The sequence below is a fragment of the Camellia sinensis genome, chromosome 4 (assembly GCF_055761805.1).
Source record: "Camellia sinensis isolate YWXY chromosome 4, ASM5576180v1, whole genome shotgun sequence".
Taxonomy (NCBI): Eukaryota; Viridiplantae; Streptophyta; class Magnoliopsida; order Ericales; family Theaceae; genus Camellia; species Camellia sinensis.
The window spans coordinates 90,406,087-90,425,526 of NC_138964.1; the positions used below are offsets into that span (position 1 = coordinate 90,406,087).

The following is a 19,440-nucleotide window of genomic DNA, read 5'->3' on the forward strand; positions in this document are numbered from 1 at the left end:
ATCATATGCATTGTCATGCATATGATCTATATTGAGGCGATGGTTATAATTACTGAGGCGATGGTTATAATTACTGAGTTCTAAATCTAAGTATTCTACTTTTTTTATACACAAAATTAAATCCTACTTTAAAATTATTGAAAGCTACTATAATGTGAAACTTATAACTAAATTGTCTAATAATAAAAACTATTTTATTTCCATAAGCAAAATGTATAAACTAACTTAAATTGTCCTAAAACCGAACACTACTTTGATACCAATTTTTTGGGAAGTTAGTGGTCTACCACTATTTTGATGTTGGGCTAAGAATTATCTGGTTAATTCTATAGTTATGCTAATATTAAATTCTTAAGCTGTCGTATTAGTTGTTGTAAGGCTTCTTGTTTTATCGTTATCTATCTATTTATTTGTGTGACTTTCAAACTATAGTGTAGATCTATCGGAGGCTAATGATAACAGAAATTGATATTTTTGTTTTTGATCTTCTAATTCTTGTATATGCTCAGTACTGGATTGGATTTTAATTCTAAGCATAAAATTCTGATTTTTAAAACTTTGTATTAAAAATATTTCCTTGATATTTCTACTCAAGTTGCTCTCCTTATATTCTAAAATTCTTTCTCTTATTTGGTAAAACTATTTTTAAGTAATGTTTGTTTTTATTACATGTATTCCCACCTTAAAGCTAAGTCTCGTTTAACACACTATATTTTTGTTTTCTATTTCTTACTTTTCCATTTCTGCCTACAATTTGTAATGCCCCAACTTCTGAGCTGTTAAATACGTACAATAATACAACACAAGTAGGATAGATAACCAAAACATCTTAATATACATATATAACCAGAGTTAATATCACATATAATTCGTTTATGTTCCATTACAGGATTACCAAAACATTGCCAAACCAAAAGTCAAAAAGAGAAAAAAAAAACTACTAGTCTAAGTCTTCATATGAACCATAACTCTAACACTTATATCTTATTTTCCTTCGAATAATCCTCACCATTGTAAACTGCTTCATCACTTGGCATGGCACGCCATGAGCTTGGAATGCCCAGTAAAAACACACACACCCCTATTTCTTCTATCAACCAATCAACCATACACAGAACAAATTGGGTAACATAACATACAATATTACAATAAAGTTCTATGAATTAGTAGTTAGATTGGACATCTAGAATCCCCCAAAGAGATCCTTCTACCCAACCACAAGGATTGAATACCGGACTATTCAGAACTCCCCTTTTTGCTATTTTGCAGACCTTACCACCTATGCATGCCCACCTCCTGGTTATTTTACCGATCAGTGACATTGATGGACCTCAAAAGGGATGGCCAAACAAGTGGGCTCGCTTACACCCAAATCGTACCTAGGGCTCGCTTATAAAAGAGTCTAATTATGTAGAGTACACAAATTTTTATTTTTATATTAAATCTATGATCTAAAATTTATATTAAACAAATCAACAACTTCTAATTAAAGATATAATCTATAAGTTATCTGTTTTAGAAGAAGCACCAAACACTTCTATGGGCAAAAGAGGAAAATGTTTGGCACCTTTTTTTAACCCCACACCGATCCTGGGCCTCCGTGTATATATATATACTAGTGGTTGGGCACACACGATGTGTGTGCAAATTAAATAAATAGGAATAAAAGAAAATAATAATGAAATTAATATTATAATGTGTATTTAGTTTAAGTGGTATGAGTCCTCATACTTAAACCCATGGTCATGGGTTCAAGCCTTGCCCATCTCTTTTTTTAACTTTTTTAACACTTTATAATAGTATAGATAGATAGATAGATAGACTCAGTAAATTCTCTTGCTGAGAGGCTAAGCAAGATTAGTTTAAGTTAAACTTGGCCACTCGAGCAAATGAAACGATTAGGGGCGCAAGCTAATTTGTTCTCGGAACAAAAGAGAGAAGGATGGAGAGGCACAGAGAAAGATAGAAACTTTCTGCTTTGAGAGCCAGAAGAGAAAGTATAAGAGAAAAGAAAGAGGAATTGGAAGAAAGTCAAAGGGAATTCATTCTAATTCATTCTTCTGGGCTTGAGAATTTAACGCTTAAATGATTTAAGAAACCATAAATGTGGTGCTTATGTTAAACTGATATCGTTAAGCTACAAATATTCAGTAAATTCTATTGTTCAGTGGCTATGCAAGATTAGGTTGAGTTAAACTTGGCCAGTTAAGCGAATGACACATTTACGGGACCCAAGCTAATTAGTTACTAGAACAGAATGAAGAAGCATGGAGAAGCACACATAAAGTTAGAGAGAAACTTTCTTCTTGAGAGCTAGAAGACAAAGTTAGAGAAAATGAAAGAGAAATACGAAGAAAATTATAGGGAATTCAAATTGATCCTTTCGGACTTGAGAATTGAACACTTGGGTGATTTTGAAAACCTCGATGGGATGTTTAAATTGAACTAATATCTTTAAGCTACAGTTACCCCGTAAATTCGTTTTCTTAGAGGCTAAGCAAGATTAGTTTGATTTCAACCTGGCCACTTAAGCTAATGAAACAATTAGGGGCCCAAGCTAATTAGTTCCTAGAACGAAAGAGAGAAGGATGGAGAAGCAAAGAGAAAGTCAGGGAGAAACTATCTTCTTGAGAGCTAGACAAGAAAGTTAAAGAAAAGAAAGAGAAATAGGAAGAAAATCAAACGGAACTCAAATTCAACCTTTTGGACTTGAGAATTGAACACTTAGGAGATTTCGAACACCTTAAATGAGGAGTTTAAGTTAAACTAATGTTGTTAAGTTACAATTACTCAGTAAGTTCTCTTTGTTAAACTATTTTTAAGTAATGTTTGTTTTCATTACACGTATTCCCACCTTAAAGCTAAGTCTCGTTTAACACACTATATTTTTATTTTCTATTTCTTACCTTTCCATTTCTACCTACAATTTGTAACGCCCCAACTTCTGAGCCGTTAAATACGTACAATAATACAACACAAATAGGATAGATAACCAAAACATCTTAATATACATATATAACCAGAGTTAATATCACATATAATTCGTTTATGTTCCATTATAGGATTATCAAAACATTGCCAAACCAAAAGTCAAAAGGAGAAAAAAAAAAAACTACGAGTCTAAGTCTTCATATGAACCATAACTCTAACACTTATATCTTATTTTCCTTCAAATAATCTTCACCACCTGGCATGGCACGCCATGAGCTTGGAATGCCCAGTAAAAACACACACACCCCCATTTCTTTTATTAACCAATCAACTATACACAGAACAAATTGGGTAACATAACATACAATATTACAATAAAGTTCTATGAATTAGTAGTTAGACTGGACATCTAGAATCCCCCAAAGAGATCCTTCTACCCAACCACAAGGATTGAATACCGGACTATTCAGAACTCCCCTTTTTGCTATTTTGCAGACCTTATCACCTATGCATGCCCACCTCCCGGTTATTTTACTGATCAGTGACATTGATGGACCTCAAAAGGGACGGCCAAACAAGTGGGCTCGCTTACACCCAAATTGTACCTAGGGCTCGCTTATAAAAGAGTCTAATTATGTAGAGTACACAAATTTTTATTTTTATATTAAATCTATGATCTAAAATTTATATTAAACAAATCAACAACTTCTAATTAAAGATATAATCTATAAGTTATCTGTTTTAGAAGGAGCACCAAACACACTCGTATATATGTCACTTCATAACTGGTTCCGATTTGCCAGTGCATGCGGAGAAGGGTCGGTAAAATATAGGTGTAAACTGGGTGTACATCACACAGGAACAAAACCGACAAAATTCTCAAATACGACCGTTTCAATTTGTGATAAACGCAGAGAGACCAAATAAAATTTGTTTGGTTCCTATATCGATGAACTAGGGTTTCGATTTAGTGCGGCGACGAGGAGATGAGGAAGAGCAAAAGACGATGAAATCTATTAGGTTTCGTTGGTAATCAATGGTCTAGGGCTTGGATTATGGTGGACAATGACGACGACAAACCGACGACGAAATCAACAAATAGATGGCCGGAAATTGTCATCGTTGTGACCTGTAAGTAACTTTTTTGATTGTTCATCGAAATCTACGTTCCAGCGATTGGGATCGTGCGATTCACATCGCAAATCGCTATGATTTCTGGTAACCCTGGTTCTAGTGTTTAATTTGCCACTTAATTGACACATAAGATGTAATACTTTTCTGTTTTGTTCTTACGTATTTGAATTGCACGCGATGCGTGTGCCAACCGCTAGTAATTTAATATTCAAACACAACCATTTAACATAGAAAAACTACCTGGCCCAGACAGTCATCAATCTTTCCAATCTCAAACTGGAGCGGAAAGACATGGTTGATTACTAAGAAAATAAATAAATTAGAATTAATTAAATAGTTTGGGCCTTCAATATAATAAATAAAAGTTCAAATTTTCTAAATCATTACAGGATTTCAATTAATTTTCTCTATAGACATTTTCTTTGATGTAAGCCTCAATCCATTTCAATTTTAAGGGTATGTTTTATTGTGTTGTTCCTACTTTGTGGCATATACACGATGACTAATTTTTTTGCACCTCATTTTAGTTTTTTTGGTGGTTCCTTGAAGCTCAATGAATTTTCCAGTGCTGGAAAGTGAATAGTGTTGGACCAAAGAGAGAAGTGAGGGAAGAAGAACAGATGGGAGAAATGGGGAGTAATTTCAATTCAATAGCCGAGTCAAAATTCCTAAACCATGACATAAAGGCCTATTTATAGTCAACCATACCCTAATTAAGAGTTACCAAAAATGTCATTATTAATAGAACCAAGCCAAGAATTCCTAAAATAAAATAATACTAAAATAGATTACCAAATCTTCAACTCAATTATTCCTCCTATGCCTTTCTATTCCCCATAATTAAAGTTCCTCAATTTCTATGGGCAAATGCTTTTCTGCTTTGTTATATCATTTGAGTCATTGGTCGATACAATCTAAGCTTTGTTCTTCATCTGTTGTCATTTACATGTGCATGTATGTTTGGTTTAATTTTCGTTTCTATCAAATATTTGGCTGACTATTTTATGTTGTCTTGTTTATGGGTTTTGCTCGTTCTGTTTCACACATTGTAGTTCATAATCGAGATGACACTGAGCTTTAAAGTGTATATGTGGCTGCTAATTGCTTCTAAATATATTCATGTTCTTTGTATATTATGTGTGCATAGGTGTGCACTTGTGGATTTGTGCTCATATTCATTGCTTCAAGTTTTCATATCCCCGAATTTAGGACTCTACTAAGCCACTTAGCATACTGATCATGGATGCAGAAGGGATACCTTTGGAGCCAGACAAAATGAAGGAACAGGTAGTTGCAGATCCATTTCCTTTCAACTAACTCTCTGTTTTTGGCTGAGTTTAAATAAAATGTATTTTGATAATAACAATTCTTTTCGGATTCTGTTATCAGCCTCTTTCAGCGAAAGATGAGAGGTCAGTTTCTCCTAATGCTTCTAAGGATGCTGGAATTGGTCATTCAAAGGACATTGCTGATCAATTGGGACCTCTTGGTTCATGTGGAGATCACCATCTCTACCCATCTAATATCTATGCTCCTCAGGCGCAGGCCATTTACTATAAAGGTTAGTTTTTACATATGGGATTGTTTGGCATGCTTTGATGGTGGACCAGCCTGAACTGAGCATTGAGATGAGAACATGCATGCTGTTTTTCCACTGCCTTTTTTTTTTTGATGGGCCAATATTCAGCTAAGATATTTTTCTATTAAAAAAATAAAAATAAAAATAAAAATTCAGAGAAGATATTTTTGTAATACTTGAACTTAACCATCAAACATATTCACTTCTGAGGCCACACTTCACTGTGTTTGTATTGCGCTTTCCAAGAACAACGCTCAAGGTTCTAAGTGAAATTATCGTTCTAGGAAGATGAACCATCGAATTTGTAGTTGGTTGGCAAACAAAATACATGGCAGTGCTACACTCCCATGTCATTGTTTGAGATAGTTTATGTTCATCTAGTTGGGTTGAGATCTCCTAAGTTCACCATATTGCATTTTGCAATTGAAAATAAATTGAACAATTTTTGCGGTTTCTTACATTGATAAGATCTTAATTTAATACCAGAAATATCACGGGGGATCTGAATGGATTTGCTAGTATACTTAATTATTGTGAGAATATATTAGTATATATTCTGTATATCTTTTATATTAGGCATGTATGATTATAGATATTCCTTTGATTGTGTAGATATTCTCCTTTGATTGTGTAGATATTATATTTTCCTTTTTAGTCTTGTCTTATGGCTATATAATTCAGTTTTGTACTTTGTAAGAATACGTTGAATATACAAGTTGATACTGAAACTTACATGGTATCAGAGGTGGTTGTGAAACCCTACACTGTCAATTGAAGAGTGTTGTAGGCCTTTTTTATTCCATTTTTTTGATTTGGGCTTTGTTGGGGCTTTGTTGGAATTGCGATCTGCTGTCACCAGAATCGCAAGTCATTGGGTTGAGATCGATCTCCTTGGTTTAGTTTGGTTTGCGATCTCTCTCTTTGGTTTGCGAGATTTCTGGCCTTGTCTCCATAGGTTGACTTCGTTACCTATCTCCTCTAGTTCATCTGGTCATTTAATCGCACTTCTCTAGTTCGTTGGTCTCTCTCTGGCTCTTGCGACCCCCCCCCCCTCTCTCTCTCTCTCTCGTTCTGGTCCAAGACCTCTCTAGGAGTCGGGTTTGGGTCTGGTTATTTACCCATTTGAGGTATTATCTTTTGGTCAGTGTTGTTATTCACTTGGCAACACTGTTCTTATTTACCTATTTGCATTTATATCCTTGTTTGTGTTCTGGTTAGGATTACTAGCTTGTTCTTGATAGTCCATTCATCATGTTGGATGATAAAATTCAGGCCATCAAATGCAAACTTACCGGTGCCAACTATGCCTGTTGGTCAAGTGTTACGAAGAATTTTCTTCTTCGACGAAAAAAATGGGGATATATTTATGATTTTGTTTCTCGTCCATCAGACCCAAGAAAAGATGGATATCTAGCTACTTGTAACACTTGAGATTGTGATAATGCATAAGTTCTAACCTGGTTTCACAACTTGGTTTAAGACCATATCGGAATGATCTTTTCCAAATACAGCATTGCCAAAGAGGTATGTGATGCTTATTGGACTCCATGTTTCATCCGTGGTAGAGACTGGGAGCTTGTAGAGGTGATTATCATATTTTGATTGGTCTTGGTGGTTGTTTTAGGTTTTTTTATTTTTGTCTTAGTACATGTCTCTGTTACGAGATTATGTGTTTTATGTGGATATATTTTGTTTACTCGCCCATATATGTTCTCTAAGTTCCCATCTATTATCTTTGATGGTGGGGGTAACTTGGGTATAAAAAGGATATATGGGCAAATTTGGGTTATATTTGTGATTTTCTGTTGGTCCCTTGCAATTGCGGGGGTTTGTTATAGCTAGTTATTTTTGTATTAGCCTCATTCCTTCCTTTTTTTTTTTTTTTTTTTTGGGTGGGGTGGGGTGGGGTTGGGGAAGAGGGAGGGGGGGGGGGGTGGTGTGTTGTTTGTATTGCCTGGGGTATGCCCCTCATGAATGTGTACATTCTATTTTATGACTTACCTACCTAAAAAAAAAAAAGAGATGGGATTTTTTACTGGGTATGTAGCAGTAGTCTAATTTTGCCAAACATTATGAATTGGAATTCGCTATTCAGGCTGCTCGTTAGCGGGATTAGTCTATTCAGGATTTCTACATTGAGATGATAGGGGTCTAGGTTCAGTTGGCCCTCATGGAACCATCTAGCCTTAAGATACTTGATGATTATTTGCAGTTTGGATTGGAAGGTTGTTTGGTGCAGTTCTTAATGGCTCTTTCTCCTTAGTATGAGGCTATCCGGGGTGGTGTTCTTCACCGTTCTTCTCTTCCTTCTGTGGATGCTATAGTTCGTGAGCTTCTCTCCAAGGAAATCTGTCTCAAGACAGCTAGTTAGGTTCCATCTTCATCTGTCTTCCTAGCTTTTATTCAGTTTTCACTGTTATCAACCCTCTCTCCTAATCAATTCTAGACATCTGTTGATCCCAAGAAAGGGCCCCTGGCCTCGGATCAGTGTGCTTTCTATCATCAAAGGGGCCCTTGGAAGTACAACTATCCTAAGAAGGGACGTCCACCTGCTTCTACTTAGTAGTCTTAGTTCAAAGCTCCTTTGAGTAATTTTCAGCCTCCAGTTGCTTATACTGCATTTGCTCTGGCTCTTGATCCTAGCTTGGCTACCTTAAGTGTTTAGATTGCTTAGTTTCAGCATATATTGTCCACCTTCCAGCCATCCTCGTTTGCGTCCACTATTACCTTTCTTCATTCAAGTTTGCTTGGTTCTTTAGATATCTATCATTCAGTTTGGATATCTGACTTTAGTGCTTTTCATCATATGATTTTCCATCTCTCCTTACTTCATAACTGTATTCTCCCTTCCTTTCTAGTTGCTGTTAATGTTGCCAATGGGTTTGATATGTTTGTTTTATCTATTGGGTTTGTACTGCCTTCTGCCATCCCTTCTGTCTGCCTTCTGCCATCCCTTTTGTCTTTTATGTACTTCAGTTATCTGCCAGTTTGTTATTTATTAGTCAGCTTGATGCTTTCGGTCTTGATGATATCTTTTCTTCTTCCATCTGTTGTGCGTATGATCGGATGTCCAAGAAGCAGATTGAGATCGATCATAGTGTTGGAGATCTCTATGTGGTGGAGAGCTTGCATCTACCTATAACTACCTCTCCGATTGCTTTTTCCTCTTTTCAATTAGATTCTCAGTTGAGTCCTTTTTATTTGTGGCACTCTAGATTAGGTCATTTGTCTATTGATCGTTTACGGTCGTTAACTCAAGACTGGGTTTAGTCAAGACTCATTATGATGGTTCTCCCGAGCTCTACAAAGCTCGCGTAGTTGCTAAAGGTTTCTAACAGGAGTATGGTATTGATTATGAGACTTTTGCCCCTGCCCCTGTTGCCAACATGACTACTTTTCGTACTTTGATTTCTGTCGCGGCTGTTCGTCATTGACCTCTATCAGATGGTTGTTAAGAATGCTTTATCTTACTGAGGAGGTTTACATGCGTCCTCCCTCAGGTCTTTCCACTTCTGTAGACAAGTTTGTTGTCTTTGGTGTGCTCTGTATAGTTTGAAGCAATTTCCTCGTACTTGGTATGATTGCTTTCAGATGGCTATTACTCAGTTTGGGTTTCATCTTTGTGCCCAGGTTTCTACTTTGTTTCTCCTTCATACCTTTGCTGCTTTTGTTGCCCTGTTACATTATGTGGATGATATGAGCATCACTGCTCTAACTCTTCTGCTATCTCTGAGTTCATGCCACATTTTTTTCGCACCTTTGAAATGAAGGATTTGGACTCTTTGCGGTATTTTTTTGTTATTGAGGTTGCCTATTCTCCCAAGGGGTATTTTCTCTCTAAAGCCAAGTATGCCAATGAAGTTGTTCACTGTGCCAGTCTTTCTGATACTCCCATCGAGCTTAATGTGAAGTTTAACACTATTGATGGTATTCTTCTGGATGATCCTACTTTATATTGAGAGCTGGTGGGTTGCTTGGTTTACCTAACTGTCATTTGCCTCTTATCTTGATTATGCTACTCGTGTGATTAGCTAGTTTGTTTCTAATCCTTATTCTACACATTGAGCTGCTTTGGTTCGGAGTCTTCGCTACCTCCGTGATACTATATTTTAGGGCTTACTGTTATCTTCCATTCCTCTTTGGATTTGGTGGCTTATGCTGATTTTGATTGGGCTAGTGATATTAATGATAGCAAGTCCACTTTTGGTTTCTGTAGATTTCTTGACGATTCCTTAATCTGTTGGAAGAGCAAGAAACAAACTGTTGTTGCTCACTCTATTGTCGAAGCTGAGTACTGTGCTATGATTCATGCTGCTGCTGAGATTGTCTTCTGGCTTAGTTGTCTCTTGTTTGATTTGGGCATTCCTCAATCCTCTTCTACCTCTCTATATTATGACAACTGAAGTGCTATTTAGATTGCCCATAACACTGTCTTTCATGAATGGACGAAGCACATTGATATTGATTGTTACTTCGTTCATTAGCATCTGCAGTTTGGCTCTATCTCGCTTCCTTTTGTCACTTCGGCTTTGCAACTTGTTGATTTCTTTACCAAGATTCACGCCACTGTTCGGTTTTGGTTTCTTCTTGACAAACTCTTAGTGTTTTCTGCTAAAACATCTTGAGCTTGAGCGGGGGTGTGAGGATATATTAATATATATTCCATATATCTTCTATATTAGATATTCCTTCAATTGTGTAGATATTTTCCTTTGATTGTATAGATATTCTATTTTCCATTTTAGTCTTGTCTTAGGGCTATATAAACCAGTTGTGCACTTTGTAAAGAATACATTGAATGTACAAGTTGATACAAAAACTTACAATGGGGTGGTTTGGCAACTTAGATTTAGGCTATTTTTTTGGTTAAAATTTACAAAATGACAAAATAGGTTAAAATAGCTAATAAGATAAAATGTCACATCAAATCTATAATTATTTCACTTTCACAAACATTACATCCAACTACAAAAAAATCCAATCATCTTCCCAAACACAAAAATTTTAGCCTACTAAAATAGCCTACTAAAATAGCAATTTCTCAAACACCTACAATGTTGGGGTACTTTTTAATGCAGCATGCAAATACGCTTAATGCAGTTCTGAGATTTTGTAGATGGCATGCAAAGCTTTTTGGGTTTAATGGCCATGCAAAATCTTCTATTCACTCATTTTATGATACAAAATTAGATTCTGGTAATCATTAAACCAAGTTTGTAGCTTGCTGTAGTTGGAACAACTGGTATGCTCATCCAGAATTACAGAACTAGTTCCTTTTTATCTTTTGAATAGTTTGTACATAGGTGCGTTGATTTGCACTGCTTTTTGGACCCTTTATTATGTAGTGATGTAAAGTTTTTGATTATTGACTTCAGATCATACCTTAGTTTCGTGGAACTGCAATTAATTCTGGAACTTTTCAGAGTATTGTCCAGGTTTGTGATTAAATATCACATGCAGCTAGCTAGTAGGTAAACCAGCTTCAAATTTGAAATTTCATGGTGACTTTCATGGTCACCGTTCAAGTATGTAGTGTGTGTTCATTCACAGGTGTAAGATCATACCATAGTATAATTTTTTTATAATTTGTGTGTGTAAGATTTGTATTTAATATTGCTTAAATAAAACAAGAGCTAATGGGTTGAAGCAACTTAATAATAAGAACATCTGCACACTTCATTACCTATCTTCAAGTAGTGTGTGTGTCAGTAGCACGGATATTGAGGTACACCACTTGAAAATCGAGACTACATGGCATGGACACATCAATATATTTTATATGTATATATGAAAATAATATAATTTCTCCATTTTTTTTATATTACAAATACATTTATATTTTTTTTTGATTAGCAGCAGAGAAGTTTTATTAAGACTAGAAGAGAAAAGATAAAGAGAGGTACGTAGGAGGACAAGAAGTCCTCAAAGAAAAGGAAAGAGAAAATATAACACAATTACAAATCACATTCAACTCTCCAGTCACTAAAAAGGGCAGTCCTAGTGCACGAGGGTCCTGCCATTACCAAGTTTGGGGATCCCCCTACTGAGGGGCATTACTAAGCCCCTCGCACTATCAATTCCCCCTCCCAAAGCATTACCAAATAAGCTGTGGGTGGGACCCACAGGTGCACTTGGTAAAAAAAAATAAATTTTTTATATAAAATAGATTAAATCCGCTTACTATTTTCCTAATCGCATCCAAAACTCAGCCAAGTTAATCCCCCTCTGAGGGGGATTACTAAGCCCCTCGCACTATCAATTCCCCCTCCTAAAGCATTACCAAATAAGTTGTGGTTGGGACCCCCAGTCATAGCAATCCAATCCCCCTCCCATGCTGATAAACAAACATGACCTGAAGTTGATCACTAACATCTAAACACACAAAGTAAGTATTGCCCCAATCCATCGTTGCCAATCTAGATACTATCCGCCAAAAAGCGAAAGCCATAAGACAAAGCAAAAATAGATGATCAATGCTTTTCTCCTCTATCCTGGACATAACATACCGCTATGGACATAAATAGCAATTGGGTCTTCTAATTTGAAATATGTTTATGGTGAGTTTCTTATGAGTTTTTTCTCCATGCAAAAAGATTTAGACCATGTTTGTTTGGATGGTCTGGATAAAGGAGAATTGCAATGCAATGGATTGTTAGCCTTGGGCTAAATAGTTCCTGGATTATTTGGTTGGAAATTATGTGTATACAATGTTTGTTTTGTCATGGGATTAGATGTTTGGAAATGACTATTTTAGTGAATCTCATGTTTGATTAGGAAATTATATAGAATGATAACTTCTCAAAAAACCATTTTGTCTTTTGAATTGTTTACAATGGCAAATGATAAATTTGAAGTATATTTTGTTTTATTAAGACAACTTTTAATTTTATTTAAATACAACATTAGAATTATATTTTCATTTATAATTTTGCTAATACAAAATAGGGGAAAAAAAAAAAAAAGAAAAAAAAAGAGAAGACCATTATATATTATGAGATTAATTTACACATGTTTAAAAAAGTTTGTGTTTAAATATTTTTGTAAGAAAAAATGAAGAAAAGAGATGTATATTGTCTTTATTTTGAACATTAGAAGTATATTTTCTTTTATTATTTTGCTAATAAAAAATAAAAAATAAAAAATAAAAAATAAAAAATAAAAAAGGGAAGACATTATGTATCACGAGATTAATTTATACATGTTTAAAAAGGGAAGACATTATATATCACGAGATTAATTTATACATGTTTAAAAAAAATTCAACATGTTTAAAAAAATGAAAGAAAGAAATATTTTATAGTTGAGGGTCAATTTCGTCATTTTACTAGCTAATCTTGAGGTTACCCAATGGGATTGAGTTATGCCACATATGGGGGACTGTTAGTTTGACCTTTACTTTTCTAACCAAACGTTGGACTATTTGTTCCATTGGACATGGAGTTCAACCCCATGGCTTTATCACACTAAACACACACACCCCCTTACTATAAGTGGTACATTTGCTCTCCAAATCATATTTTGAGGTTCAAACAATGGTACATCTGAATCATCAATAATCTTATCAAAGAAAAATGGGCAAATTACATATACCTCCCTCGAGGTTTAGTTAAATTACAGATACCCCCCTGAGGTTTCGGAAATTACATCCCGCCCCCTGAGGTTTGTATTTTCATAACAATTTGCCCCCTGAGGTTTATATTTCATAACAAATTACCCCCTAATTTCTTATGCAAATATAGCATTCAGGGGGGAATTCGTAATTTCTCAAACCTCAAGGGGGTATCTGTAATTTAGCCAAACCTCGAGGGGATATATGTAATTTGCCCAAGAAAAATTTACAAGAAAATATCTCAGAAGAATGAGCAGTTCAAAATCTTTACCTATAACAACTATTCTCGTAGTTAAGAATAGATAACAAAGAAATGAGCTCAACAACTTTACGATCATTCAAGTTTTTTAAAAAAATTGAAGTTTCAAGAAATGGGAAAGAATGAAAAGAGATCATAGAAGTAATGGATATGTTATGAGGCTGAAAAAACTATACAATTGGGGAAATAAATGATCAAATGAATTCTCACCCCTCTATACATCCTCTCCAAAATGAATGGGATTGGATTCTCTCAAGTTGGCCATCCAACTTGAGAGTGTTTGGGCTTGGTTTGCCCATTTTGGGGCTGACTTTAGTGAAATATGTTTGAATCATATTTGTTTCAAAAAATGGACAACAATTATAATATCAGGAGTAGCCATTCATCTGTTTTAATACAAATGTGATTCAAACATATAGCTACCGATGTCTGATTATCGTAATTTTTTGCATGAATATTCTATTCAACAAGTACTAAAAAGTGAATGGTTCGGATCATTGAGATCGGCCCCTAAATGGGCCTACCAAGCAGAAACACTCTCAAGTTGAGATGGCCAACTTGAGATAATCCAAACCCAATCGAAACAAACAAACAAACAAACAAACAAATCGAGAGAAATAAGATACACCTTGAGAGATAAATTCCCATGGAGATTTGGAATTCTCCCAATTATGAAGCAAAGCAACAAATAGAGTGCTAAAATGCTCAAACAAATTGGAAAGGCAACAACTAGGTTGTCTTTGGATGACATGAATCAAAGACAAGGAATAGGTATATCTCATTTATAGGAATCTCATTCCAAGTGAGGGAATCAAATTCTTCCTTAGTCTAGGAAACTGAGTATGTATGGATTGAGAAGTCAAGAATCATATTCCCATTCCAATATTATCGAAATCAAGCTTGTCAACGGATCATATTTGAACCGGATCCAATCTAATTCGATTATAAAACGATCTGAATCTGAACCCGATTTGATTATGACAACTCCAATAAGAGATCATCCAAATCTGAATGTTGTATACTCTTATTCGAATTTCACTTTCTTAATTTTTTGGTTACTGTTGCCCATTACTTTTGAAATATAATAGTTCTATATGTACATATAACATTAAAGTATGAAAATCAGACCGGGTTGGATCATATTAACTCTGATCTGTCAATAATTGGATCAATTGGATTCGGATTTTATTGGATTATAGCATATTCATTAAAGAATTCTGATTTTTTGGATCAGATTCAGATTGAATTTGGATTAGATATATAATTTCTTTACGTGCCTAATCCAAATGGTGGAATAATGGAAACCTGCCATTCCCCCGTGAGATTCTTGCCATCCAAACTTAACTCTAGGGTGATACATTGACAGTGGACAAGGGAACAAATTTCGTTTAGTTTCTATCGAAATGGTTGAGATAGTTTTATTTTCGAGAAAATCAACATGAACTTTAGTGGAAAACCAACATTCTAGTATTTCCATTGAGCCATAATGAAACGTACTAAATCTCACCAAAACACTGAAACATTCTCAAACAATGAGTTGTCTCATTAGAAATATTTAGTAAGAGCTATTTTTTTATTTTTTGGGGGGCTCTTTTGTTAAAAGAAAAGATTATAGAACAAACAAAAAACTTAGGGCTTGTTTGGTTTGTTTTTCAGAAATTTTTTTGGGAAAAATTCTCTATAAACAAATTTTCAAGAGTAATCAAACCAAACAAATTTTTCCAAAAAAAATCTCAAAATTTTGTTTGGTTACCTACTTTCCAAAATCACTCTCTCTCTCATACACATCAAATCAATCACTTTTTTTAAAACTCTCTCCCCAAAACAATTTTCTAAAACCATTTCTGAAAAAAGGCAAACCAAATAAGTTTTCGTACTTTTTATCTCAAAAACTACTCTACAAACACAAACCAAACACACCCTTAATTTTATTAGAGAAAGTAGAAATGATAAGACTAGAGTTAGATAAGTGAATTTAAAACATAAAGTGACTTATTTTTATTTATTTTTTGTTATTATAGATGCGTTTCTTTTTATAAATACTTGAAATTTTACTTTTTTATTATTTAATTTTATCCTCATTACATTAGAATTTAGCATTTCTTATGTTTTACCTTTCAATGGCAATACCTCATCTCCAGTTAACCCTTTAAACAAATTGTTTAGGAGATTCTATTATTCGTTGATCTTTATTGAATCTTACTTTTACTTTTGTGAAAAATATATAAAAATTAACCTTGTAAACCCAAACGACCTCCTATGCTATGCATACCCTTTAACCTTTGTGTCTTGACTCTTTTATTGCAACACTACGTGCAAGATTTCAAAAAGTTGTAAAGCTTCTTTATGGGGAACGAAAATGAGTTGGATTAAAGAGAAATTAAAAATTTTTAAATTTTATTTATTTGTGAGGTTTAATTTAATTTAGAGTTCGATCAGGTTAGTGTTCTATTTTCGGTAACTTGATTTAGGTTCTTCTATTTTGCCTATATATATTGCTTTATACAATAGTTTTAGGTTAGCTTTGGAATATTGATATTGAGTATACGGTTATGGCCATTTTTGTGAGATTAAGGTTTTGACCCGTGTGTTCTTCTTCTCTCTATTATTCTTCTCAAAACTTTTGATCTTTTTTTTTTTTTAGATTAATTCTCCATAATTTTTGGTTTTGCAATCAATTACATAGTTGAACAGTTCTCTTAATAGCCGTTCGACATTAGTTGGTATTAGAGCCCAATTTAGATCCATTTTTCTGATTTAATCCTCGTGATTGCCTTCTTCCTACATCTATCAAACCATTATTATATCCACTTCTTTACTATCCTTTATTCTTCCATCACCATATGTTGTCTTGTCTTGATGGGACCTCGTCAGTAGGGGTGTTAAGCGAACCAAGCTACTCAAGCTTGACTAGTGTTGGACTTGTTAAAAGCTCGTTGGAGATTGTCTCGTTGCTTTAGACAATTTTTTGGTTATCTGGGGTTCTTTGTTACGAGTGCCCACTACTTGTGGTTTTGTTAGTGCTGTTGGGGTTTACTGGCATCCAGATGTGAGTGTTTTTCGATTTGGCTGATGCGAGCTAACTCTGACGCCTGATCAGTACCAGGGTCTTCTGCAGATAGGATCTTCTGCAGATGGGATCTTCTTTGGAGCATATTATAGATCCTTTGGTCTCATCTGGGTATTTTAGTAGGCTTTCTAATCTTTTTGGGATTAGAAGGGACGCCCTTTGTCATTGTATCGGTGTTGGTGAGATAGTATTTGATGTGGATTATTTTTTGGATTGATTTGCTGCTGAAACCAGACCTGATGTCTATGCTAGTGATTTTCATGAGGGGGCTAGCTCCTTGGAGGGAGAGGAGTAACGAGATTCTTGGCTTTGTTTTGGTGGTAGAATTATTATTACCACGTGTAAATGGTTGACTTGATGGCCGAGTTGGGATATTTGTGTGCAGGATGAGACTCGGCCACTCGCTAACTCCAATGATGGTTGAGACTTACATAGCCTTGTTGATGGTGTACTTTGATCCATATGCCCCATTTACTAGTTGTGTCGAGTTACTTCATCATTGGCTGGTGAGCCACCCTATTGCGTGTAGACCTCGTCATTACATGTGGTTTCGTATAGATCTTATAGCACATATGGCTGAGAGGCATCGATGATTGACTCCTCCTTGATAGTGTTATTCTTGATAGTCTTGTTGCTACTTGGGCTTGTTTCCTTTGGGCCTAGTTAGTGTGAGGACTAGGGACTGGCCTTTCATTCCATTGGTGGGTTTTGCTGGTGTGGTTCCATACTTTGGTAGGCGAGTTCTTTGCTAATTTGATCACCACCAGGTTATTCCTGGCGACTGATTTTGTTTTGAGTTTGGCACTCAGTGTGATGACTTGAGGATTTAGATGGCTTTTGAGGCATGATATCGACGAGATTATTAATCTTCGTCAAGTATGTTAGAGACTCTGATTATTACTAGGAAGTATTATACATGGCTTGATGCTCAGATTTCTAGATTTGAGTTTATATTTTTATGTCATTCAGTTTTGTAGGTGCTCTTTCCTTGAACGGATATACCGATTACGTCAGGACTTTATGTGTTCAATTACAGCTTTCAAGGAATGCTTATCACCGTTCCATGGCTTAGATGCGGTATACTATTTTTGTTTATGTTGAACGTATTGCTGTGTTGGAGTCTCGGGGACTTGAGTTAGAGATTGATTCCTTGCTCGAGGAGAGAAGTGCTTTGACTTGACGAGTATTTGCTTTATTAGCTCAGATTGATGATTTATGTTCCTGCCTAGAGCGTGTTTCTGGAGATTTGGTGACAGAGCAAGCAACTACTGAGGCATCGTTATGGGGGCGTATTACTATGGAGCATCTAGTCGTGGCACTTCGGCGTGGCAGGGATCTAGCCTTAGAGGCCTGTAGCGGAAGGTTTTCTTGTATAGTGTTTTTGGTTGATATGCGGAGTGATAGGCTCGATTTGAGGGGTTTATTGACTTGGTTGCCCGGACCACGAAGAGTGAGCTTGCTAGCAGGAAGGTTCAGGAGCTACAAGATTTTGCTTCTCGTGAGAGATACAAGGCCTTGACTCGTAGATTTCTGCAGATGTTGAGGAGAGTTCGAGGAGCACTTATATTGATTGAAATAGATGGAAAGGAATTTCTTGATTTGCTCAATTTCAATGTTGTAAAACACTATTACATGTAGTTAAGATTTCAAACAAAATGCTTGTCTTTTTAACCAATCTAGCCACTTTGGTTTTTCCTTCCCTACACTTTGAAAGGCATCATGACACAATAAAGCTGTTTCTGGCGAAAACCCCAAAAAGGGGCAATAGAGGCAAAAGTAGCAAAAAAAAAAAAAAACAAAGAAAGGTGCTCATTACCTTTCCGAAGTTATAAGTTCACAATTAATAATGTTAAGATAATCTGATCCTTCGAAAAGTTATGTAAGTCCAAGCATAATCACTAGGTCCTAAAAAAATGATCCCTGGGAGCTTACGAGTCTAAAGTGATGGTTAGTCACTTGGAGGAGCACGGCGGAACGGGAAGCATTCTGTCACTGTGACAACCATGTCATGCATATCAACTTTGCATTTATTTAATTATGTGATTATGAATTTTGTTTGCATAGTGTGTTCAATTGAATGTTACATTGTTAGGAATTATATTTGAATAAAAAATTGAAAGCTTAGATGACTTAGAAAACGATAATTGATTAGCTTAATCAGTTTAGTTTAATGTATAGAATCACATGGGAATTTAATTAAAAATTTGATTCATATTAATAATAGTTATAAATAACCAATTAGACATAATTATGATTGATTAGCTTTAAGTTTGATTAATTAAGATAATGAGCTATTAGTGTATTAAGCTAATCTATTAATATATAACTTAGAAGAAGAGAAGTTGAGTTCATCCTTATGTAATTGCTGGAGAAAGTTTTAGAGGGGGAGAGAGAGCTCAACTTTAGAGAGAGAGAAGCTAGAATTTGAAGAATTGAAGGAGGTGGTTCAAGATTTTGCAAGAATACATCAAATTAAAGACTCTAGGTAAGAATTACAAGTTTAATTCTTGTAGATATTCCACCTAAGGCTTGAATTCATGGAGTAATTAGAATAATTTGCATGTAATTTGAATATCTTATATTTCATCATTGTTGGTTTGAATTTTGCCTTTCTAGCATTCATGCGAGTTTGAACTTTGCATTTTTCCAGAATTGTCATGGTTTTATATCATATATTTCATGTTTGATGAACAAAGGAGAAAAGCTTTGAAAAATTTTGCATGCATGAAGGTTTTGGTTTCAATTTTGCTAATTGATGATGTTTCGAGTTAATGGTTTCAAAATTGATCATGTACTTGTGTTTTTCCAAGTGTTATCATGTTTTTGAGTAAACGATGCAAGCCCTCTAATATTGAATT

At 35.1% G+C, this 19,440-nt stretch overlaps 1 protein-coding gene across 3 annotated transcripts in view; it reads left to right on the top strand.

The window, feature by feature from the left end:
- The first annotated feature begins 3,692 nt into the window (after nucleotides 1-3,692).
- LOC114267776 (uncharacterized) overlaps nucleotides 3,693-19,440 on the top strand; it is an 89,393-nt gene continuing 73,645 nt past the window's right edge. The window contains exons 1-3 of one of the 3 annotated variants that reach the window (XM_082925296.1): nucleotides 3,693-4,062; nucleotides 5,213-5,352; nucleotides 5,455-5,626. In XM_082925296.1, coding sequence (XP_082781422.1) covers nucleotides 5,471-5,626 — 156 coding nt within the window. In that variant the 5' untranslated portion in view covers nucleotides 3,693-4,062; nucleotides 5,213-5,352; nucleotides 5,455-5,470. The remainder of the gene's footprint in view (nucleotides 4,063-5,212; nucleotides 5,353-5,454; nucleotides 5,627-19,440) is intronic. The other 2 variants (XM_082925295.1, XM_082925297.1) reach the window with 2 other exon arrangements.